The sequence below is a fragment of the Puntigrus tetrazona genome, chromosome 4 (genome assembly GCF_018831695.1).
Source record: "Puntigrus tetrazona isolate hp1 chromosome 4, ASM1883169v1, whole genome shotgun sequence".
Classification (NCBI taxonomy): Eukaryota; Metazoa; Chordata; class Actinopteri; order Cypriniformes; family Cyprinidae; genus Puntigrus; species Puntigrus tetrazona.
Genome location: NC_056702.1, coordinates 22,612,040 through 22,635,791, shown reverse-complemented (window position 1 = coordinate 22,635,791; position 23,752 = coordinate 22,612,040). Strand labels below are relative to the sequence as shown.

Below are 23,752 nucleotides of genomic sequence, written 5' to 3'. Positions count from 1 at the left end.
GTCTTTCAGATCTTCTTCACGTCTTCTTCCCTGAAACTAAAGAAATGGAAATATCCAGTGATGAATATGAAGTGTTGTTCATCTTTGATGGTCTGGACGAGTGTCGTCTGTCTCTGGACTTTAAGAGTAAAGTGAAACTGTGTAATATATCTGAGTCAGCCTCAGTGGATGTGCTGCTGATGAACCTGATTGTGGGGAATCTTCTTCCCTCTGCTCTCATCTGGATCACCTCCAGACCAGCAGCAGCTGATCTCGTCCCCTCAGAGTGCGTCCATCGAGTGACAGAGGTACGAGGCTTCAATGAGACACAGAAGGAGGAATACTTCAGGAAGAGGATCAGTGATCAGAGTCTGGCAGACAGGATCATCTCACATCTGAAGTCCTCCAGGAGCTCTCTTCATCATGTGTCACATCCCAGTCTTCTGCTGAATCTCAGCCACTGTTCTTGAGAAGATCTTGAGTCGAGCAGAGACTGCAGAGATTCCCAAGACTCTCACTCAAATGTACACACACTTCCTGATCCTTCAGACCAACATCAAACGTGAGAAGGAGTATGAGGAGAAGGTGACAGATGAAGACATGATCCTCAAACTGGGGAAACTGGCTTTCCAGCAGCTAGTGAAAGGAAACCTGATCTTCTATGATGAAGACCTGAGAGAGTGTGGCATTGATGTGACAGAAGCATCAGTTTATTCAGGACTGTGCACTCAAATCTTCAGAGAGGAGCTGGGCTTGTTTCAGAGGAAAGTGTTCTGCTTCTGTTCATCTAAGCCTGCAGGAACATTTAGCAGCTCTATATGTGCACCACTCCTTTACAGTCAACAAAATCAATGCATTTGATGAAATCAAACAAAGTCTGTTGTCTAAGATTTTGAACCAGATGAAGTATAATTCATTATTGGAGCTGCATCAGAGTGCTTTAGAAATTGCCTTAAAGAGTAAGAATGGACATCTGGACCTTTTCTGCAGTTTCTTCTGGGTCTCTCAGTGGAGTCCAATCAGACTCTCTTAAGAAAACTACTGACACAGACAGGAAGCTGCTTCTACAACAAAGAGAAAACAGTTCAGTTCATTAAACAGAAGATCAGGGAGAATCACTCTTCAGAGAAATCCATCAATCTGTTTCACTGTCTGAATGAACTGGGTGATGATTCACTGATGCAGGAGATCCAGGGTTATCTGAAATCTGAAAAATAAGAGAAATCAAACTCTCCTCTTCACAGTGGTCAGCTCTGGTTTATGTGTTGCTGACATCAGAGCAGAAGATGGATATTTTTGATCTAAAACAGTTTATTGGAGAACAACACACAGGAGATGAAGTTCTTCAGTATCTGTTACCTGTGGTTAAAGAATGCAGATCAGTTCGGTAAGTAACACTGAACTTTAAAAACTTGACCATGTTTATGATTTAGCATGTGTGTTTCAAAAGATTAATAAAATCGTCTAAACCAGTCGAGGAGGTCTTTGTGTGATCAGTCCCTCCAGAATTTTGCTGTCATTTTCTTCAAAATTACTTAATGTAACACTAAATAAAATGATAATAAATGTAAACTCTTTAATATTAAATGTATAAAAACTTTCAATTTGAAGTGCTCTCTTTTGTTTCATTTTAATCTGTCTTTGCCGTTTAACAGACCACAAGTTATTTATCAGTTTTAGAGCATGCCAACAATGTATTAACTTAACAAAAGACAAACAATGAATGAATGCTAAACAATTATATAATTTATTTAAAATTACATTACAAAATGAGTTTATTAACAGAATGTCTACAATGCACAATCAAGAAACTGCAACCAGTGCATTTAGTTCTGAAGTTGCTAATTGCCCATCATTTCCACACAAACTGATTAAAAAAAACTGAAAACATTATATTTGTTTTATCCACACTTCTGTATAAAATGTTTGTGAAGCTACAAATAAAATCTAAATTTACTGAATCGTCCACAGTTTTCTCTATCAAAAGCTCCACTGCAGAGCTGTTAGATCTGTTAGGAAAACCAAGGCTCTGAGATTTTTGGCTAGTAGGTGTCCTCTTTCAACTTGACAACACCAGCTTGTTAGATGCTGTTGTCTCTTTCAACATTTGAGTTTGAGAAAGCATGTTTGTACATGTGGCTGAGGTATTCAGTGCAGTGAGTCTTGCAAGTAGATATTTTTAGAACACATCCAAATACACCACCAGATGATGAAGCTGTAGTGGTGCTGCTGTAAAAACTTGTCAAGTAAGAAGTAAAATAAATCTTGTAGCACATCACTGGAAATGTGGAATAGCCTTGTAACACATTGTCATCTGAGGTCAAACACCCAGATCTCTGATCAACCTTATGCCCATCTGTTCTGGATTGAAGGTCTATGATCATGTCGCATCAGTCTCATGATCATGTCTGCACCATCTTCTCCTCTTGAGTCAGCCAAGTTTGAAATCACTGCATAGTGTCCATATTCCAGAAGATCATAATCGTTGCAGCTAACACACTTATTTCCCCAAAGAATGGTGACAGCTTCAGGTGATTTGGATTCGATTTGTTGGAAGCCCAGGTGTTATCTGATTGCTTCCCAAAGTCCTCCCAATGCTAATTGTTTTATTCCTGATTTGAGGATCACATCGGCATGGATGCACTGGCACACAGCTAGCCTCGGATGCTATGCAAATATGCTATTCCCCAGTGAGCCTACTCACACAGACAGGATCAGAGAGGATGACTAACAGGTTCTGCTGGTTGCGCCATACTGGCCCACCTGGACTTGGTTCAGCAAAACCTGAGGAGGCGTTGCACCTCTCACCTTTGATTAGTTCAGCATGCATGCAAATTCCACTAGCCAGATTTCATTGGTGCTTTCTCTTTAGTTAGCATGAATTCAGGCTCCGACCAAGACCCCAGTCTTTCGTCACAATATAAGCGTCTATTTTCTCTCCATCGGGAACAAGGGTTACATATGTTACAAACATTTTGATATAATTGTTTATTTTGTTCTTTACACAGGCTATGTAACTACAAACTCACTGCTCAATCTTGTGGAAGTTTGTCTTCAGTTTTACAATTCTCAAACTCAAACAGCCTGAAGGCTGGACCTGAGTAACAATGACCTGCAGGATTCAGGGTGAAGCTGCTCTCTGAAAGGACTGAAGAGTCCAAACTGTCATCTGGAGATTCTGAGGTAAATGCTTACAATAAAACAAATAAGAAAAAATGTGTTAATGAAATTGTAAAGCTTGTAATGTAATTTTATATAATTGTCCAGCCCGACTCCAATTTTTCTAAATGTTTTGTTACATCATCTGAAAACTTAAGTAAGCTTTAGTCACATTTGCATGTGACTTCCTGACTAGTTTTGACTGGTCCAGTCTGTCTTTATGGATTTTAAAATGCAACATCTACCCTTTTTTTTTGATTGGCCATCATAATAACCAGTTGACCTTGTCATGTACTGTTATACACTGGATATCGGATAACTGTTTATATCCAATAAAAAGTAACAATTTAATTCAGAACTTGTTCAACAGCACCTGATGGGTAGGTTAATGGATTTATTGAAATAAATTCTGTTGGTAATAGGCATGTACTTCTAAAGTCAAAACACGCTTTGTAGCTTGTTAACCTTTTGATCTCAGTGTTGTGTGGAAAACTTTTAAACAGAAAATAGTGGAGCATTTACTGTATGGAAGTTTAAGGTGCACTTACAGATTGTTCAGGAGGAACAATAAATCACTCAGTTTATGTCCATAATAAACATCTTTATTGTTCCCATTTGAGTAATAAATACATTTGTGTGTGGGTCCATAAATGAACAATAACAACAATAATAATGAATATACACGTACATAATAAAGACAGTAATAGCTTAACCATATGAGATAACAAGACAACAGTATAAAGATAAGTATCACGAGTTATATAAGCTCAGCCATGATGTAAATTTCTTCAGCTTTATATAATTGTTCACTTTAAATCAGCTATCAGATAAGTTAATTATCTCCTCACAACATTCAAAGAGTTAGATTTAGAGTCTTATTTATCGTGTTTTGTGCTGGATTTGTTACATGTCGTGAGGTCTGGGCACAAAAAACCTCATGATTTATATCCAGAATATGATGCATGATGGGATGCTCTTCAAATGCAGCTTCAAATACCGCTCTGGAGCTGTATTTGAGGTATTGTGGATTTAATGTGTGTTAAGAGCACACACTTACTTCCTGCCGCATAAACAAAGTCAAAGTCAAACATTAGCATAATGCTAATTCACTCTTTGCCACTAGTTGCCACTTTTGGAGCATTAAAAAGCTCACAAATACTGCTTTAAGTGGAATCTGACCAAACACCAGAGGGCTTGGGAAAAAATATATCGTTTGGGAGTTTATGAACAAATAAGGTCAAGATAAATGCATATTATAAGAAAATGATCTTTTTGAACTTACGTGCATGTCAACCAGTTGATTGGGATATAATAGGGTAATAATAGGGATATAATTCAAAATTTTCAGCAGAAAATTAGATTGAATAGATGTCATCAGATAGATTTAAGAAATGTTTTGCAGCAACACAACTCCACTGGACAGCCGTTTTTATCATATATTTTATAATGTGTACATGGCATTTCAGACTGTTTTTATATGTTTATTTTTAACACTAATCTTTAAGACATCAATATAGAAATGGCATTGTAATGCCATACTAATTCCAATTGAAATTCATGGATGAAATTAGTATAAATGTGTGAGAGATGTCTAATTGTCATGTGGACTACTGCTTTTCAGATTGTCTGGCTGTATGGTGACAGAGAAAGGCTGTGGTTATTTGTCTTCAGCTCTGACTTCAAACCCTCACACCTGAGAGCTGGATCTGAGCTACAATCATCCTGGAGATTCAGGAGTGAAGCTGCTCTCTGAAAAACTGGAGGACTCAGCCTGCTCATTGGACAAACTGGAAGTATGTCTAGCAGGATGATTTCAGATTTTTGTTTTAATTCCTTAGTGACTATGTGCTATATATGTATTGTACTGTGCAGAAGTTTTAGGCCACCATTTTTTTTCCAGCCAAAAAAAGTGTTATTTTGATTTTTTTGCTGTAGTGTGTCAGTAGGAAATATCAGTTTAATATCAATTGTAATCAAATGAGATTTTTATCTCACTCACATGACTAAAATGAACTGAAACTCAGTGACCTGAAACTTTTCACCTGACACACAGACATGAGAAATAGATGATAAAGAAAGCTTGAAGGGTATGCTTTTAAATGTGTCATGTTGAAAACAAATATTCCAATGATAAAGTTATCAGTATGAAACCAAGACCATTCCCAGTTTCTTTGCAACCACACCCACAAGCTAAAATAGCTTTTATCATTACAATAGTCCACGTGAGACATGCGAAACATGACACGCTCCCACATCAGCTCATGCATACAAAGTGTAAGGATTCATTTAGTTCAGCACGGCTTAGGATTTACCTCATTATAGACACGGTTTGAGATAAAAGAAAATGACCGCTGAAAAGAAGAGAGGAATAACCCAGAATTTACCTCATACTTAGAGATAACAGAATGAAAAAAAGACAGCTGAAAAGAATAACAGATGAATTTGCCTAGAGATGCAATGCACAAGCTGACCCAGCCACTTAGCAAAGTAATGTTTATCCTTTGCATTAGTTTATGTGTTATTGTTGCATACACTTAAACACATTTCCTAATTCGTTTTTCCTTAATGAGTTTGCCTGTTTCATGTTTCATGATTCTTGGACCCTTTTGTATTGTTTGCCTTGTGTGGATGCCTGATTTACTGGATTAGACCCATTGCCTACCTTCTTATATCTCTAGTTCCAAGAAAGCAAGTTTGAGTCGGAGAAGATGAAATGTGCATTTACATTGTTGATTACATTGTTAGCAGCAGAGCAATTGATTGGGCTGCAGCAGTTTGGGATTCTGACTCAAGATTTTGAGAGAAATTATAATGTGGGGAACAAGGAACTGTATCTATGAAGGCAGCTATTGAGGAGTGGACACTGGTTAAAGGGAGCCGTGCACCTTTCAAGTCATAACGGATCACAAAAACTTGTTGTATATTAAGAGCACAAAATGCTTAAACCCTTGCCAAGCTCCTGGTCGGTGTTCTTCACTCCTGTTCCAGTTTACCATTACAAACCCGGTAGTAAGAATGGAAAAGCGCATGCACTCCGGACATTATGATTGCCACACTCAACCTCTTGATCATGAACCCATTCTTTCACCATCATGTATCATTGTGCCAGTGTTTTGGGACATCATGGAGGACTTACAACGAGCCCAACAGCATGAACCAACACTGTCTCAATGTCATCCTAACAAGCAATATGTGCCCCTCATCTTACGTCTGTGAATCATGCAGTGGGTACACACACCTCCCAGTGCTGGACACCCAGGTATATCTTGTACCATCCAGTTGATCTCCTTCTGGTGGCCTGAAATTAACCAACAAATCACGTCGTATGTCAAGTCATGCCAAGTGTCATGTCAAGTCTAAGACACCTAAAGAACTGCCTTCTGGTCTCCTCAAACTACTACCCATCCCAGAAAGTCCATTGTCCATAGACTTTGTGACCGATACACCCCCCTCCAATAACTTTACCACCATCCTTGTTACCCCTGAAAAGACTACCCACTGCCATAGAAACAAGCCCTCTTCCACAATGTCTTTCAGGTGTATGGTATCCCGGATGACCTAGTCAGTGACCGAGGAACACAGTTTACTTCCCAGGTCTGGAGAGCCTTTGCAAGCAGTCGGACATCAATATCAGCCTCACCTCACGTTACCACCATTAGTCTAATGTCCAAGTTGAATGCCTGAACCAGGAAATTGGTTGCTACCACGGACCTATTATAGTAGGGAGAAACATCTGTAGTGTGAATTCCTGCCCTGGGCTAAATACGCCCAGAATTCACTTAACCAATCATCTACAGGTCTCACCCCCTTCCTGTGGTTCCAACCTCCTCTGTTCCTGTGGTCTGGTGAATCCTCCTCAGTCCCTGCGGTGGACGACTGGATTCGTCGGAGTGAGAAGGTGTGGGACAGTGCACATGTCCGTATCCAGCAGGCCATTAGAACACAGGAAATACAGGCCAACAGACAACATCTTACACACCCTCCCTACCAACCAGGTCAGCGGCTCTGGCTCTCCACAAGCGACAAAGTTGCTGCTACCAAGCAGGAAGCTGAGCCCCAGGTACGTTTGACCCTTCAAGATTCAAGAGAGAATTAATGAAGTTGCATATAAGCTAGATCCTCCTGCTAATTACTACATCTTTCACTCTTTCCATGTCTCCCTCCTTAAACTGGTCCACCCAGATGCTGACCCCAGCCTTGAGGCCCCAGAACCACCACCACATCTAGATATTGATGGGCTCCTACTTATCAGGTGAAAGATTTGTTGGACTCGAGATGAAGAGGGGGTCAGCTCTAACATCTGGTGGTCTGGGAGGGTTATGGACCCGAGGAGAGATCATGGGTAGCCGCCCGGGACATTCTGGATCCAAGTCTGATTGAAGGGTTTCATTCGGCCAGACCCAAATTGCCAGCACCATTAGACCCATTGCCATTGGGGTTGCGGATCCTTTGGCAGGTGTTGGCCACTTCGAGGTGTCCTGCTATGGGGTGAGAATGTGCCAGTTGAAGGATCACCTCCATCTTCATTCTTGGCACCACCAGTAAAAAGTTTCTCTTCCCCCTCTATGCAATACAGCAGGCGTTTTGTATGACAAAGTGTGGAGAGGATGGGGCACGGCTGCAAGCCTTTCCTTTGATGACTACTGGCACATGTGGCCGGTCATCCTCTTTCTGTTCCTTGGCAAAGGAGCCCCCTCCCGTGACCTGTTGGAACACATCATAGTACAGGTTAAAATTTTGTCAGAGGCCAGTAGAGTTGGGCATTGTTGTGGTCAGTCGAGCTGGCCTCCATTGTCGTGTCTCCCTTTGGGGCTGGCAGGTTGTGTGTGGACAGGAGGCGGTCAAACCCTGGCTAATGCCTTCTGAGCAGCACTGGCAGATCCTTTAATATCCCGACCTTCAATCGGCCAGGAACCAGAAACCGCAGACATGTTCACCCCTCCAGGTGGGCACTTGTCATGTTTCTCCATGCACACAGGAAATGGTGATGTAGGATTTTGTTTCTACCCTGGGAGCGACGATGTTGGGTCATACCAAACTCACGCGCTGCCGGTATCAAGGAGGCGCGAGAAAGGCTTTACATTATGTGGACCTCAGCTTCACGGGCCTCAGCTGGCAGTCAGAATAAACATGGGAGAAACGCTTGGTAAGGCAGTGAAACTGGCAACAATCTGCAATAAGTGTAACATGTGCTCTGGCTTTATGCTGGGCAAACAAGAAGTGAGCGCAGAGGAAGTGGAGACGAGTCAGTACTTGGGCGACGGCTCCCTCTGCTGGCATGGCGTTACACTCTGTTATTGGATCAGTGTGCTCAATAATGAATCTTTGACCTTCAGTTTGTATGTTTTAATTATACTGTGTTGTGAATAAAATAAACTCATTTTAAAAAGCCAGTTTTCAATCTCCTGAAAAACAACCTTGCTTTAATATGAGATATTTAAGCATACATGCAAATTTCTAAGCAAGACCAGAGCTAATTCATTAAAGATCATTATATATTTCAGTGTGCAATGATAACCTAGCAGCAATGTGAAGATGATATTATTAATATATTAGCTTAACTGTCAGTGTGTAATAAACAGCTCTTTCACTCAATTCTGCTGAAATCAGTGCAGTCCTGTATTGAGGTACACAGCCCTACTCACACCATGTATTCAACAACTGCACAGCAACACCTTAGATACCACCTAGAACATTCAAGCCACTAACTTAGTAACACCCTAGTACCTTGGCAACTGCATAGCAACATTTTTTATTTACTATTCTGTGTGTGTTTTGTAGTGTGGATCATGGAGAAGATTCCAGGATTACAGAAGGACCAAAGAAATGTATGTCTACACACACACACACACACACACACACACACACACACACACACACACAATTCTGTATAGGTATCCTTGTGAAGACATACATTGATACAATGCAATCTCTAGCTCCTTACCTTAAACCTACCAATCAGAACTAAGTGTCTTTCCCAAACCCCTTACCCTAAACCTACCTTTTACCTGATTACAACCTGATCCCTGAATGTTATGACCCTCAAACAGGCTTTTAGTCAGGACCAGCTAAAATGTCCTTACTTTACAGGATTGTCCTCACTCCGATGATCAAAACAGCCCTTACAAAGATAGCTGTACATGTGCACTCACACACACACACACACACACACACACTGTAGTGATTGTTGTGTTATTAATGTCTCTGTTCTTGTGTTCAGGGTTGTGTTTTCTCACACTGGATCCAAACACAGCACACACTCAACTCAGTCTGTCTGAGGAGAACAGAGAGGTGATGTGTGTGTCTCAGTCTCAGTCATATCCTAATCATCCAGACAGATTTTATCATTGGTATCAGGTGTTGTGTAGAGAGAGTGTGTGTGGACGCTGTTACTGGGAGACTGAGTGGAGTGGATATGTGTTAATATCAGTGACATATAAGAACATCAGCAGGAAGAAAGAGAGTAAAGAGTGTGTGTTTGGAGCTAATAATCAGTCCTGGAGTTTGTGCTGCTCTCCTCACAGTTACTCATTCAGACACAATAACATAGAGACTGATCTCTCTGTGAAGCCCATCGTCATCAGAAGAAGAAGGAGAAAGAGAACAGGAATGTCTGATGATAATATCTCTAGAGTAGGAGTGTATGTGGATGAGAGCGCAGGAACTCTGTCCTTCTTCAGCATCTCTGACACAATGAGACTCATCCAAACAGTCCAGACCACATTCACTCAAACACTCTGTCCTGGGTTTAGGTTTCTTACTCATGGATCATCAGTGAAACTGTGTTGATGAATCAGAAAAGACCGAACAGAGATTTGTTACGAGTCTCCCCGTTTGTCTAGGGGGCACGCGAGGCTGTAACAAATAAAGTCAAAAAAAAAAAAAAAAACGTCTGACGGTCACATCAATCCCTGATCCAGAAAAAAACACAACGCAGTCTTGAATAAATCTTTCATTTATTTAAGAACAGAAGAGTAACAGAGGAAGCAAATCTTCAGGAGAGGGTGAGGCCAACATAATAAACAAAACTCTAACTACGTTGAAAATTATAAATAACCTACTCAAAAGAAAATAAATAAATAACAGAGTCTTACCTTACTCCTAACTAATATAAACATAGGCAAAATCTCCATTTCAAAGTAAATGGCACCCTCTCCCTACCGCTTCCTAAAGACAAACAAAGTTTAAAAGAAAACAGAAAACAAATCAAACACCAGAGCATCCACATGCTCTCCCATAGTTTGTAGAGAGAACAATTCACTCACAATACTAGGAGATAAAGACCATAATCGGCCACCCTAAGTAACAACACTTTCTGGATCAGGGAAAAGAGTGAACACGTAGCTGTCAGCCTCCCTCATGGTTCCTCTGAGATCTTATGCCGAGCGCTGATCAACAATAAGCATCAGCTGGGCCCCAATTAACAATCTGCAACAAAGAGAGAAAGAGGGAGAGAGAAAGAAAGACATGCAACTCCAGACATGCCCAATAGGTGACTTCACCCTCTCAAGATCGCATATTACCCAAATACGTCCGCAGGATGTAACAGATTCTACCCATAATGTTTTGAGCTGCATGATGACTATAGATGTTATAATCTCTTCCTGACATTTCCCTAGTCAAAAATAGTTTGTTTAGTTCATTTTACTCCTATGTACTGTAGTATAAGTAAATTGCCTAAAATCTGTTAAATTGGAACAAGTAATTTTGTACATAATGCACTTTAGTGGTCTTAAAGTCGTGCTGGGTTCCAATTAATAAGTGGAATGATTCCAAGCATACTTAAGTACAACTTAAGTATCTACACTACAGTTTGCAATATAGAGAAGAGATCATCCAATGTGTATTTTGAAAACATTACCATTGCAACTTAAATTATACTTTAGGAGTGTTGGACATACATTTATACTATACTTGTAATAAACTGGATTCTAGAATTTAAACTCATTTCAGGCATGATACAATTGTATTTTAATAACACTTTTACTGGGATGGAACTGCACTGTACTGTCACATCCCAGTCTTCTGCTGGATCTCAGCCGCTGTTCTTGAGAAGATCTTGAGTAGAGCAGAGACTGGAGAGATTCCCAAGACTCTCACTCAAATGTACACACACTTCCTGATCCTGCAGACCAACATCAAACATGAGAAAGATTATGAGAAGAACCTGACAGATGAAGACATGATTCTCAAACTTGGGAAACTGGTTTTTCAGTGGCTTGTGAAAGAAAACCTGATCTTCTATGATGAAGACCTGAGAGAGTGTGGCATTGATGTGACAGAAGAATCAGTTTACTCAGGACTGTGCACTGTTGAGGGAAACAGGAAGTTTTCCTGATTTTGTAAGTTTGCCTTGTTTATTTGAGTGATACCTTGTATTATGAACACATTGTGTTGTGTTTGATACTGATTTATCAGGAAGAAGAGACCACACAGAATATCGTATTCTTTTATGTCATAAGTATTTATAAGATACACAGTACACATGGTATTGTATTCACTTTATTGAATAGTAGAAAGAAAGACCACCAAAGCATCATATTTAAAAGTAGTTTATTGAGAAAAGACATTAATTATGACATATGTAGCATTTAGTTTAGTATAGCCAGAGATAAAATATGTATTAGTAAGAACGTAGAATGAATAGGAATGTTACCATTGAGTGCTGAGTTCCTGACGCAGAGAAGAGGACATCTTAGAAAGATTTTCGCTGAAGAGCAGACTAATAAGATGGCTGTCTTCTCCGATGAAGACAACCTCGCCACAACGCCTCCGAACAGCTCTATATGTGCATCTCTCTTTTACAAACAAGAAGAGAAATGTTTTAACAGGATGAGTTCATTTTCTAGAGCTGTGAATGAGGCTCTATAGAGTAAGAATGGACACCTTCACTGTCTGAATGAACTGGTTGATTATTCACTGATGCAGGAGATCCAGAGTTATCTGAAATCTAGACAAATAAGAGGAACCATACTATACTCTTTACTTTGGACATCTCTGGTTTATGTGTTGCTGACATCAGAGCAGAAGATGTTTTTGATCTAAAATAGTTTATTGGAGAACAACATACAGGAGATGAAGTTCTTCAGTATCTGTTACCTGTAGTTAAAGAATCCAGATCAGCTTGGTAAGTAACACTATGTAACGCCTAACCAGCAGAGAAAGCCCTCACCTGAATACTAGTGGGGTTCAGGCTCCTCTGGTTCTTCTCCACCTACTTCCTGTTAGAGGGCTAATTAAACAGAAACTCTCCACATGATTGATGCAAAGTATTGCCAGTTTGACTGCCTTACCGAGCTTATCCTGATTGCCTTGTTTGTTCTCATGTGTATGATCATTGCCTGTTTGCCTGATTCACGTCTCTTGGATTTTACTTGCCTGTATTGTTTGCCTGTTTGGATTGATAACCTGTTACTGACTCACTGCCTGCCTACTGACCCTGTACTTTGAACTACCCTTGAACCTGTTTGATGTTTAGACTGTTGACCCTGCTTTCCCATTATCGTTGATGTCTTCGCTGTTAATAAACTTTTGCAAATGGATTCTACTCAGTCTTCTGTGTCATTGTTACACACTGAAGATCACTAATAAAAACTTGAGCATGTTCATGATCTTGTGTTACTTTAAATTAACAAAATGTAACAATCTCACAGAATCACATTTCTGGCAGTGAACAGGAGAGTTATGGGAGACTTAGTAAACCAGTCAAGCAGGTCTTTGTGTGGTCAGTGTAATCACTGAATTGTTGAATGGCCTTATAACACATTGTCATTGAAGGGTCAAACATCCTGATACTAAACGTACAACTGTAAGTTCATAAATATGTAAATACTTAGCATGAAATAAATGTTAGTATACTTATTTTTCACAAGGGATGGCTCATCTGTGTTTATAGATGGATGGAAATACCACCAATCCAGTCTTTACTTCCTTTCCTCTGAGAAAAAGAACTGGACTGAGAGCAGAAGATACTGTATAGACAGAGGAATAGATTTCATCATCATAAACAATGGAGAGGAACAAGTCAGTGTGTGTGCACAGTGGTGTTTACTTGTGCTGAAATGGTTTTACTGTTGTTTTATTTCTCAGGATTTTGTGAAGAACATATCTGGTGATGTTAAAGTCTGGATTAGTCTGACTGAAAGAGATGTGGAAATGGGTTGATGGCAGCAGTGGGACCTCTGGATGAAAACTGATTAATAAAACACATAAGAAAAAGATAAAGCACATACGCCACTGTCATGTTTCATAGGTTCATTTTCTCATTCCTTGTGTGTTTTCAGTCTCATTAGAGGGTGTGTCAGAGCGTGAGCGAGCTGATTGAGATCAGCTGCGACTTACTAAACTTCCTGATAAATGGCACAGGTCAGATGGATCGCTAGGACAGACAGATTCTGGCCACTGGACAGGCGGTTCAGGATCTGGTGACACAGATATCCAAGCTCTCTTCACAGATCCAACAACTGAGACTTCCCATTCCGGGAATTGTGGCTGCCTTCTCGCTGCGTGGACGCCGTATTCTGGACTCTTGTGGATTCTCTTTGCGCTTTGCGATTTCCTCAGAATCGTATTTCTTCCTGGATTTGTTAAATTATTCTTTGTCAATACACTCTGTTTAACCGCACTTGAATGCTCTGAATCTATTGTGACAGCCATGTGATGAAGTCTGGTTTGACTAACTTAGTGAAATTGCTTTTATACAACAGTTCAATAAATAATAGGTTAATTTCTAATTTAATATTTTATTAAGCCAGAAGCTCATTTCAATCTTGTCAAAAATCAGTTATATTCATGATACAAACATTGATTAAAATCTGATATCAAGTCGATTTATCTTTATTTTTTTTAGTATTTTTATTTCTATACAAAAATAACAGAAATTGATTACATGTTCTTCATCAATCATGCTCAAAGCATTATGGGTAGAATCTCTGCTCAGTCTCTTCTGATTCATCAACATAGTTTCACTGATGATCCAAAAAAAAGATAAAACCCAGGACAGAGTGTCTGAGTGAATGTGGTCTGGACTGTGTGGATGAGTCTCATTGTGTCAGAGACGCTGTAGAACGACAGAATCCCTGCGCTCTCATCCAAATACACTCCTGTTCTATAGATATTATCATTACCATACACTTCTGGTCTTCTGCTGATGATGATGGGCTTCACAGAGAAATTAGTCTCTCTGTTATTGTGTATGAATGAGTAACTGTAGCGAGAGCAGATCAAACTCCAGGACTGATCATTACGTCCAAACACACACTCATCACCTCTCCTTCTGCTGATGTTCTTATATGACACCGATATATCCACAAACCCACTCCACTCAGTCTCCCAGTAACAGCGTCCACACACACTCTCTCCACACAACACCTGAGACATTTTAAATCTGTCTGGATGATCAGGATATGGCTGAGACTCAAACACAAATGTTACTCTTCTGTTGTCCTCAGACAGTCTGAGTTTAGTGTGTGCTGTGTTTGGATCCAGTGTGAGAAAACACTCATCTGAACACATGAACACAAGAACAGAGACGTTAATAACACAACAACAATCACTACAGTGTGTGTGTGTGTATGTAGACGTACATTTCTTCAGTCCTGTTGTAATCCTGGATTCTCCTCCATGATCAACGCTAGAAAACACATCAATAAAAGGTTATACAGTTGTCAACACTGCAAAAAATTTTTTTAATAATTTTTAATTATTGTCTTGTTTCCAGCCAAAATATCTAAAAAGTATTATGCTCAACAAATGTGCTTCTGCTCGTATATCCATCCACTCCATATCCAGAATTTTACAAAGCGGTTTTGGTCTAAAATGTTTCTTTTTGGTCTAAAACGTGCAACTCTACTACTTATAGCTTGTAAAACATTTACAAGGGATTTAAAGGCTCATTTACCTTCCAAACTAAAAAGTTAAATGCAGCACAGAGAGAGACAGAATGTCAAGATAAAACTGTACAACTGTACACTTGATTTAAAAAAAAATAAACCTCTGCAATTTCATGAAAAAAAATCGAAAACCCTCTGTGTTGTTTTAGGAAGGTAACTCAGCCTTTAAATCTCTCCATTGTATGCTTATAATGTAGATATGCTTATAAATCAAGAACAAGGCTTTTATAGTTTTTTAAGTGAGCAGTGTAGCACGTTTAGCTGTAGCTTAGCATAGCTCATTGAATTTGATCAGAACATTAACACCAAGCTCAAAAATTACCAAAGAGTTTCAATATTTTTCCAATTTAAAACTGTTTTATAAACATTGTGTACTAAGATTCACAGAAAATATAAACTTGTGATATTATAGGCTGATATAGTTAGGAACTATACTCTCATTCTGGCATAATAATCAATTAACTTGCTGTACCATGATTTTTATGTCAGAATGAGAGTGTAGCTCCTAGCCAGATCAGCAACTTTTTATTTTACGTCGGCCTTAGTACACAATATAACTATAGAAGAGTCAAGTTTTAAATAGGAAAATTAATGAATCTCTGTGGTCAATTGTTCATGAGTGTGATGAAAATAGTCTGATGGAAATCAGATTAAATGATCTATTCTAAGACACCTCTAAAAGTGCTACCTCCAGACCAGGGTTCTGCTGAATTTATTAGAAAATGGTAAAAACTCTGACGCTAAACCGTAAAATGAACTTATTTTTAGTGGTGTGTTCCTTTTAATCGTTTATATTGTTACATCCTCAGAAACTCCTAGGCTGTAGAGAAGCACTGAAGCCAAAACCTCCTGCTTGACATACTTGAGTTTATTCAGTGAGCAGTTTGGATCCTCCAGTTTTTCAGAGAGCAGCTTCACTCCTGAATCTCCAGGATGATTGTAGCTCAGATCCAGCTCTCTCAGGTGTGAGGGGTTTGAAGTCAGAGCTGAAGACAAATAATTACAGCCTTCCTCTGTCACCATGCAGCCAGACAACCTACAAAAAAACATACAATAAACCACATGACATTAGTTTGTTGTTGCTTTTTATATTGAACTGATTGGTTAATAAAAATAGTAATTCTATTCTCATTTAGCATTACCAAGAAAACATCCCCTAATCTTTAGACATTATATATATCCTGCGATCGATCTCTCACACAAACAATAATGGTAATGCTTCTGAAATCAACAAAGTAGTAAAAGAATATAAATATAGAATATAAAGCTAACATTTAAAAACAAAACTTCTAATATTCTAATCTAACCTGGTGCTACCCCCACCCACATGAGAGGTTTGCACCAAAATGACACAAGTATATACTTTTTCAGCAATTCTTCAGCAATGATTAAACCTTTAAGACCTAGAGCATTTTTGAGGCGCATGACACACCTTTTGTTTTTCACACCTATTCTAGCAGTCAAAATCAAGTGCTATATATCATTAGAAACAGGAGAACTTGAAGTTGAAGTCCAGATTATTTTAATTTCTCACTTTTCTTATGTTTTTCTAAGAATTAGTGTATTTCATGCAATAATAAAGATTCCTTTACATTTATTAGTATCATTATTAGTATGCTACTGTCACTTGAAAACTGGAACTACCCAAACTCCTCATGGCAACAGCAGAAGCAGAGATGTGGAAACTGGAATTGTGACAGACTATTACAGTTTTTCTTTGGAACTGGCAGTATGTAAGTATCTTTATTTACCAGCTTACAACACAGGCCACCTTGCTAAAACACACATATGTGCGAGATGCAATGGGTAAAAATAAGTAAAATAGATAAAAGAGGGCTTGGATAAGCCCTTTAATGACATCCTAGCAAACATTGGTCCAATGGCAACATCTTATTTAAACTTCTTTAAATTTAATAGTCATTTAATGTGGTAGCATTTAGTAAATTATTGTACTTTATGGAAAACCATTTACCTCATTGTCTCCAGCTTGGAGTTTAAACTCTTCAGTCCTTCAGAAAGCAGCTTCACTCCTGAATCCTGCAGGTCATTGCTACTCAGGTCCAGTTCTCTCAGGACAGAGTTTGAGGATTGTAAAACTGAAGACAAACTCTCACAAGACTGTGTAGTGAGATTACATATGGAAAATCTAAACAAGAAATATACAGTAATTACATATAGAATTAATCTTAACAGTGTGGTTTTTTCAATAAAGACATATTTTGAACTCAAACCTTAAAATCTCCAGCTTTGAGTTTGGACTCTTCAGTCCTTCAGAGAGCAGCTTCACTCCTGAATCCTGCAGATCATTGTTACTCAGGTCCAGCTCTCTCAGGACAGTGTTTGAGGATTGTAAAACTGAAGACAAACTCCCACAAGACTGTGCAGTGAGATTACATGTGGAAAATCTGAATTTAAAAAAACAAATTAATTACATATAGAATTCATTTTAACAGTGTGCGTTTTTTTTATTTTTTATTAAATCAATATTTGGAACTCAAACCTTAAAATCTCCAGCTTTGAGTTTGGACTCTTCAGTCCATCAGAAAGAAGCTTCACTCCTGAATCCTGCAGGTCATTGTTACTCAAGTCCAGCTCTCTCAGAACAGAGTTTGAGGATTGTAAAACTGAAGATAAACTCCCACAAGACTGTGCAGTGAGATTACAGATGGGAAGTCTAAAAAAGAAGAACAAATTAGTTGCATAGAGAATTAATCTTAACAGTGTGATTATTTTAAACAAATAAATATTTAAAACTCCTTAAAACTCCTTAAAGTCCTGCAGAAGTTATATATTAGGCCTGGCACTTGTATTCGTACTGAACTTTCACAGTATGAAAGTCTCGGTTCGGTGCATTTTTTCAGTTTTGATAAAAAGTCTTCAGCTAAAATAATGCTTTTTAAATGTAATACTTGTTCAAAACAATCACTTTAGTATATACAATAGAAGCAATCAAAATTAACAAAAGCAACAATACGTAAACACTATGTTAGTTTAATGTAGTATATTTAGAAACTTTTTTATTATATAATAAATGTAAATACAAAAACAGAATATAAAAAGAAGGACAAGGACAAGGCTGAAAATGGTAACATTAGTCATTTCATTATTTAACATTAACTGCCAATAAAACATTCTTCTAAACAAGAATGAATCTTAAGTAAATTAATATTTAAGATTTGAAAATCTAAATTTGCTACTGTGTTTGTCATGGTTGTGTTGCATCGCAGGAACGCTGGAGACACGGCGTACAACTAGACGATTCTGTAAGGATATGATTTCTATGCGATTTTCTTAAGATTTGGATATTTTCAGAACAATGTGTACATATGAAATGCTCATTTGTACAGCGATGCAAAAGGCTATGAATATTTTAACAACAGTCAACAATTAAATTCCACATGTGATCGCAAAAATAAAAGTTATTACAAACACTCAATGGTGGAATAAAGTAAGTTTTGAGTAAAAGTGGACTATTAATCTCATAAATTGTTTTATGTAGCATGATGCTAATGTTAGCTCTAATGCAGATGCATTTTGTCGTAATACTGCATGTAGGGTCGTAAGAAAATGTTTTGTTGTATTTATTTAGAAAAATCATTTGATAATAGTTGGGTACAGGTTCCCTGGTTCCCAGTTTTCTTAAACTGGTTTGTCTGGCCTTTTTTTTTAATTCAACACATTTCTAAGCCATTATGCTAATGCTAATTCTCAAGTTTTAAGCAGTTTGAATCACATACTTCGCCTGCAGCATTTCATTCCCTTTCCTCCACTATTTTTAGATGCATTTTGTTCATAGAAATGTGTTATTTAGTGCTGTAATTCAGCGTTACCGGCTGAAGTTGGATGTGCACTGTGGCCAAACCAGTCTAATCGATAATGAGAATTATTGTCCATTATTTCCTTTATCAATAATTAATCGATTTTAACGATTAGCTGTTGCAGCTCTAGATATGCTATTTACAAAGTGTGCAGTTTACAAGTGTATAAATGTGGATTTTGTGTAAAATATCAATAAACCAGGTGTGATGATAGATGTATAGCTAGAAAGTTCATCGTTGAGGGTTAATAAACAACCATGACTAATTTAATGCATTTTTTTTTCGTCATTGAAATGTGACAGATGTACGGTTCTACGCTGGAGGAGGCAGATTAAAATCACAACGGTGAGTGGAAGGATGTGGGTTGTGGGTATTTGGGGTGACGTCTTCGTGCAATGCAATTTTTTGATAGATACTGCGATTTGATTTGCAATTTTAAATTTGCAAAGTCAAGCTTCAGCTCAATATTGTGATCAATAATGTGCAGCACAGTATGAGTATCATTACACAGCTGAAAAAAAAAAAACATCACAGAAATTTTCTTTTGGGTATTATTCCATTAGAAATTACTTTTGTTCTATTGGTTGCCATCCCACCAATAGAGTCCATCAGATACCATTATAGTTTACATTGAAACCAATGCAATTCCCATTACAACCTTTCATTCCAAGATAATAATGGTCTAAGTAAAATTAGCAAGCATTTAGACTGAATGTACGTTTGTTTTCAAAATAGCTGACACAGAACAGGTGCGTCAAGGCTCTATATTAACAGAAACACTCGTAAAGACTGCAGCGCGGAGCCAAATGCGTGTATCAATGAGAAACCGGTCAGGAGATCGTCGCCACGTGGGGCAGAGAGAATGAGGCAATGACAAACATTCGGTGGTAATCAAACAATCATAAGTGCAAGGGTTTGTGGGAGACGCAGTCCAGAACACACTAACAAACATTCCTGGAAAGTGCCCTCAGGAACTGAAGAAGTCATTAAGGTTCTTTAGGTATTTACTACCTGTAAATTTATAATGCTGTTTTTCAAATATGCTTATAAAATCACCATTGGAAAACTGCATTACAAAATTCCAGGTGTTCTATGATGGTTTTCTCATCAGATTATTTTAGTAGGCATTGCCTGCTTTGAACATAGCGATCCAGTGAATGTCAAACCTCAGTATGTTCAGTTGACAGTGTGGACTCTTCAGTCCATCAGAAAGCAGCTTCACTCCTGAATCCTGCAGGTCATTGTTACTCAGGTCCAGATTCCTCACATAAGAGTTTGATGATTGAAGAGCCGAAGACATAATTTCACAGCATTTGTCATCAAAACCACAGCCGTCAAATCTGCCAAACAGACTGTTTTAGTCCTTTTTTTAATATTGTACTTTGCATAGCCAGAAATGATCAATTATTTTACATATTTTTGGATAATTCTTTAGTGATGTAAAACAAAATGTTTGATTGAAGAGCAGTTAGTGAAATACTCACAGAGCTTTTCTGCAGCATCTCACAGCTGGAATGAGTCTCTTGATATCCGCTCGTTTTGATGTGTATCTCTTGGGTTGAACTCATCCAGCACCTTCTCTGATATCAGCAATACATAAGTCAAGACTGTGCACATTGAAGATGAGAGTTTTCTTCCTGGATGTTCATTTGAACTGAGGTACCTCTGGATTTCCTCGTATAATGAATGATCTTTGAGCTCAAGTAAGCAGTAGAACAGGTTGACTAAAGCTTCATCTGAGATATTGTACTCATTTTGTTTTTGTTTAATGTATTCACTTATTCTTGTGATGCTCTCTGTAGTGTCTTCAGTGTGTGTGATCAGGCCTTTGAGCAGGATTTGACTGGATTTCAGTGAAATGCCCAACAGAAATCGCAGGAACAGATCCAGATGTCCTCTATGACTCTCCATGGCTTTTTCAATGGCTTTCTGCAGTAACTTCTCTAATGTGAGATTTTTGTCTGGATTATCAAAGAAAAACTGAAGCTCTCGTATGTTCTTGTTCAGGTAACAGAGGAACACATGCACTGCAGCAAGAAACTCTTGAACACTCAGATGCACAAAGCAGAAGATCTTTGCTCCATGAAGTCTGTTTTCCCTTTTGAAGATCTCAGCGATCATTCCTGTGAACTCAGTTTCTTTGCTCGCATCAATACCACATGCTTTCAGATCGTCCTTATAGAACACAATCTGTTCCTTCTTCAGCTGTTCAAATGCTAGCTTGGCTAACTTCACAATCATCTCTCTATTTAATTGTAAGTGCTCTGTACGTTCTCTTTCATCTTGTTCATCATATTTCTGGTTCTTCATGTCCATCTGTATCAGCAGAAAGTGAATGTACATTTCAGTCAGTGTTGTGTTGATGTTCTCTTCATTGTTCTCAGAGAGAATATCCTGAAGTACTGTGGCTGTGATCCAGCAGAACACAGGAATGTGGCACATGATGTAGAGACTACGAGATGTCTTAATGTGTGAAATGATTCTGGAGGACAGACTCTCATCTTTGATTCTCTTTCTGAAGTACTCCTCCTTCTGTTGGTCAGTGAATCCTCGCACCTCTGTGAACAAACCTACATACTGAGGAGGGATCTGATTGGCTGCTGATGGTCGTGATGTCACCCAGACAAGAGCTGATGGAAGCAGTTTACCTTTGACCAGACTTGTAAAGACCACATTTACAGATGCTCGTTCCTCAAACGTGTTCAATGTTTCACTTTTAAAGTTCAATGGCAGTTGACTCTCATCAAGTCCATCAAATACAAATACAAGCTTATATTCCTCATATAGCTTTGATTTCTCTAGGTTCTTCAATTCAGGATAAAATTTCAGCAGAAACTCATGTAGATTGACCTCTCGGTCTTTAATAATGTTGATCTCTCTGAATGGAAGCAGGAAAACACAGTGTATATCCGGATTGGTTGTTCCTTCTGCCCAGTCCAGGATAAATTTTTGCACAGAGACTGTTTTTCCAATCCCAGCGACTCCTTGGTCAGCACAATCTTCTTCTTGTTATTTTTCCTAAGTTCAGTGAATATATCATTGCATTTAATTGGTTTTTCCTGTGTTTTTCTACGCTTTAAAGCACCATCGATCTGTTGAATCTCATGTTCGTGATTGACATCTTCCATATCTCCCTCTGTGATGAACAGTTCTGTGTAAACAGCCTTGAGTTGTGCTTCATTTTCTTTTTTGCCCTCAAAAATACATTCTGCTTTCTTCTTCATGTTTTTTTGTGAGTTTCAAAAAGCTTTTCAGCTCTGTAATAAAAAAATAAATAAATAAGACTGAGGGGAAAAAAAAAAAAACTTTGAGAAATATTTTATATAAATATTATTAATAACAGATGCAGACAGATTCATTTCATACCACTTTGAATTGGATATCACTAGAGAAACAATCTTCTTTATATTTGTATAAAATGATGAGGTACTGTAATTGCTGCTTGTGGTATATTTTCTTGTTTCTAATTATAGACAATGATTAATATTTGCTCCAGGTATGTTGTGAATTACCTCCAGTAGCAACAGATATATTCACGTCGCCCTCAGTCTTAGCTGTAAGAGAGAGAAAAAGAAAATTTCTCACTGGAAAACATTTATCAGAACCATATCAGTAGAGCAAAGAGAAAGAGAAAAGAAGTTTCACTTTAAAATATTTAAACAAGTTACATTCACAGTGAAGTAAATGTTACCTTGCGTGTGTTCTTTCACCAACCGTTCAGCCAGATCATTTTGTTTCATCTTTCTCAGGATGTCTACCATGACCTCCACAGCTTCTTCTGCTCCAAAACACACCACCATCTTATCTACTGTGTCGAATCTATCTGCCTTCTCCATTTCAGACTTGGATATATGCTTATGTGCATTCATTAGGCGCCAGTGAAACTCCTTTAGTTCAGCGTCTACCAGCTGCTTCAGTGAATCCACGAGCAGCTCTTTAACAAACGCCATCTTCCTTCAACAACTCACAGCTACAGAAAAACACAAGAACTTCCACTCTTAACACATCACAGTGCTCACCTTTCATATTGTAAGTTTAAAATCTGTACAATACATAACACTTATTAATCCATATTTGTCCATATTTAATCACGTTTTTGAATATTTTATGATGACGTTAGTATTTTATGCTTACTTGAATAAGGAAGTGACTTTGCGCTCCACAGCTCAAGATTTGCTTTGATCAAGACGTTCGGTTTTTAGACAAGTTCTCAATATGTCCTTGGTTTCTTCATTAGGTCCATGTAAATTTCCAGATCAGCAAATAATAAAGATCAGTTTTTAAAAATAAAACGGTCAAGTGTGAACACTGAATGTACAACTCAACTTCTGCTTTCACTTCTGTCTTGCCAAAAGGGAAATGCAGTTAGAGTTTCCTTGTTTACATTCAAATAACAGACTGTTTTTGTCAAGTTTCTGGTAACACTTTATAATAATGATGAGGTATTGAAGTCAAAAAGGAAGTCAAAATGAAGTAATGAAGTCAAAAAGTGTTTGATAATAATAAACTAATCATTTAAACATTAATGTACATTTGTATAAGATAGATAAATGGTATGCTGCCATGTGCTTTAAATGTTCTAAAACTGTTTTTGTACATAGTGAAATAATCATTATTAGTAAATGCTTAACATTTATTTAATATATTATAAATTATTTTGTAGGGGATCAGCGAGAATCAGCCAACTTAAGATTTGATCAAATTACTAAAACTTGAGGAATCGAATTCCGCTAAGAGGTCCAGGACCAGACAACAACGTCCTAAATCTGCCCATGATACCATGGACAGATTTATTAACAAAAAAGAACACTTCCATGAACTACCATGTGTCATGTGAATCTGTTGTTTCTCCCTTTCATGTTTGGTAACATTCGAAAAGTCTCAGCGCGTTTAGAACGTTGTAGA

The 23,752-nt window shown here is 38.1% G+C and overlaps 1 protein-coding gene across 1 annotated transcript; it reads right to left on the bottom strand.

Annotated features, from left to right (window-relative positions):
* Positions 1 to 13,905: 13,905 nt before the first annotated feature.
* LOC122342965 (NACHT, LRR and PYD domains-containing protein 3-like) lies at positions 13,906 to 22,677 on the bottom strand. The gene is given in 12 exon segments (XM_043237204.1): positions 13,906 to 14,642; positions 14,724 to 14,770; positions 15,892 to 16,065; positions 17,002 to 17,175; positions 17,261 to 17,434; positions 17,530 to 17,703; positions 20,014 to 20,187; positions 20,332 to 20,401; positions 20,404 to 21,834; positions 21,837 to 22,104; positions 22,360 to 22,401; positions 22,539 to 22,677. Coding segments are annotated over 10 exon segments (3,204 nt in total). The 5' UTR covers positions 22,072 to 22,104; positions 22,360 to 22,401; positions 22,539 to 22,677; the 3' UTR covers positions 13,906 to 14,091.
* Positions 22,678 to 23,752: the final 1,075 nt, after the last annotated feature.